The 743-nt window shown below is 32.7% G+C and overlaps 1 protein-coding gene across 1 annotated transcript in view; it reads left to right on the plus strand.

Annotated features, from left to right (window-relative positions):
• LOC106871189 (von Willebrand factor A domain-containing protein 8) overlaps positions 1–743 on the plus strand; it is an 85,720-nt gene that overhangs the window by 75,305 nt on the left and 9,672 nt on the right. Inside the window, exon 42 of the mRNA XM_052974539.1 lies at positions 328–486. Coding sequence (XP_052830499.1) covers positions 328–486 — 159 coding nt within the window. The remainder of the gene's footprint in view (positions 1–327; positions 487–743) is intronic.

The following is a 743-nucleotide window of genomic DNA, read 5'->3' on the forward strand; positions in this document are numbered from 1 at the left end:
AACAAAAACAAAGAACAACAGAAAAAAAAAGAAGCAACTATTTGCTCTAGTCTTGAACCCAGAAATCAGGTATTGACAGTCTACTAATTTCCCCACTTGGGCAAATTTATACCTCTCAGTGTATTTCATGAAATAATGGAAGAGAACTAATTGATTGATTGCTTCACATGTTTTTGTTTTCCTTTCCGCTTCCAAACTCTTCTCTATCTCATCTGATAAATGAGGAGGAACTAATCATCAACTACATCTACTGATATTTACTACTACTACTACTACTACTACTACTACTACTACTACTACTGTCTCTCCCTCTCACATCTATCACAGCTTGGAGCACCAATGGAACTACCGAAGCGACTCCGCCTTGTCGTTGATGTATCTGGCAGCATGTACCGCTTCAATGGTCACGATCGTCGGCTCGAAAGAGAAATGAGTGCAGTGTTGATGGTAATGGAAGCGCTTGAAGGCTACGATACCAAACTGAAGGTATGCTTAATTGCTGTTTGTTTCTATTGGTTCATTGTAATGTCATGTGATCATTTACAAAGCAAAACAACATGCATTCTTATACAAAATACTACACACACACATATATGCAAGTATTTATATATATGTGTGTGTGTGTAGATGTATATATATGTATATATGTATAGATATGTATATGTATATGTATATATATATATATATATATATATATATATATATATATATATATATATATATATATATATATATATATATAT

Source organism: Octopus bimaculoides, chromosome 18 (assembly GCF_001194135.2).
Source record: "Octopus bimaculoides isolate UCB-OBI-ISO-001 chromosome 18, ASM119413v2, whole genome shotgun sequence".
NCBI classification, from domain to species: domain Eukaryota; kingdom Metazoa; phylum Mollusca; class Cephalopoda; order Octopoda; family Octopodidae; genus Octopus; species Octopus bimaculoides.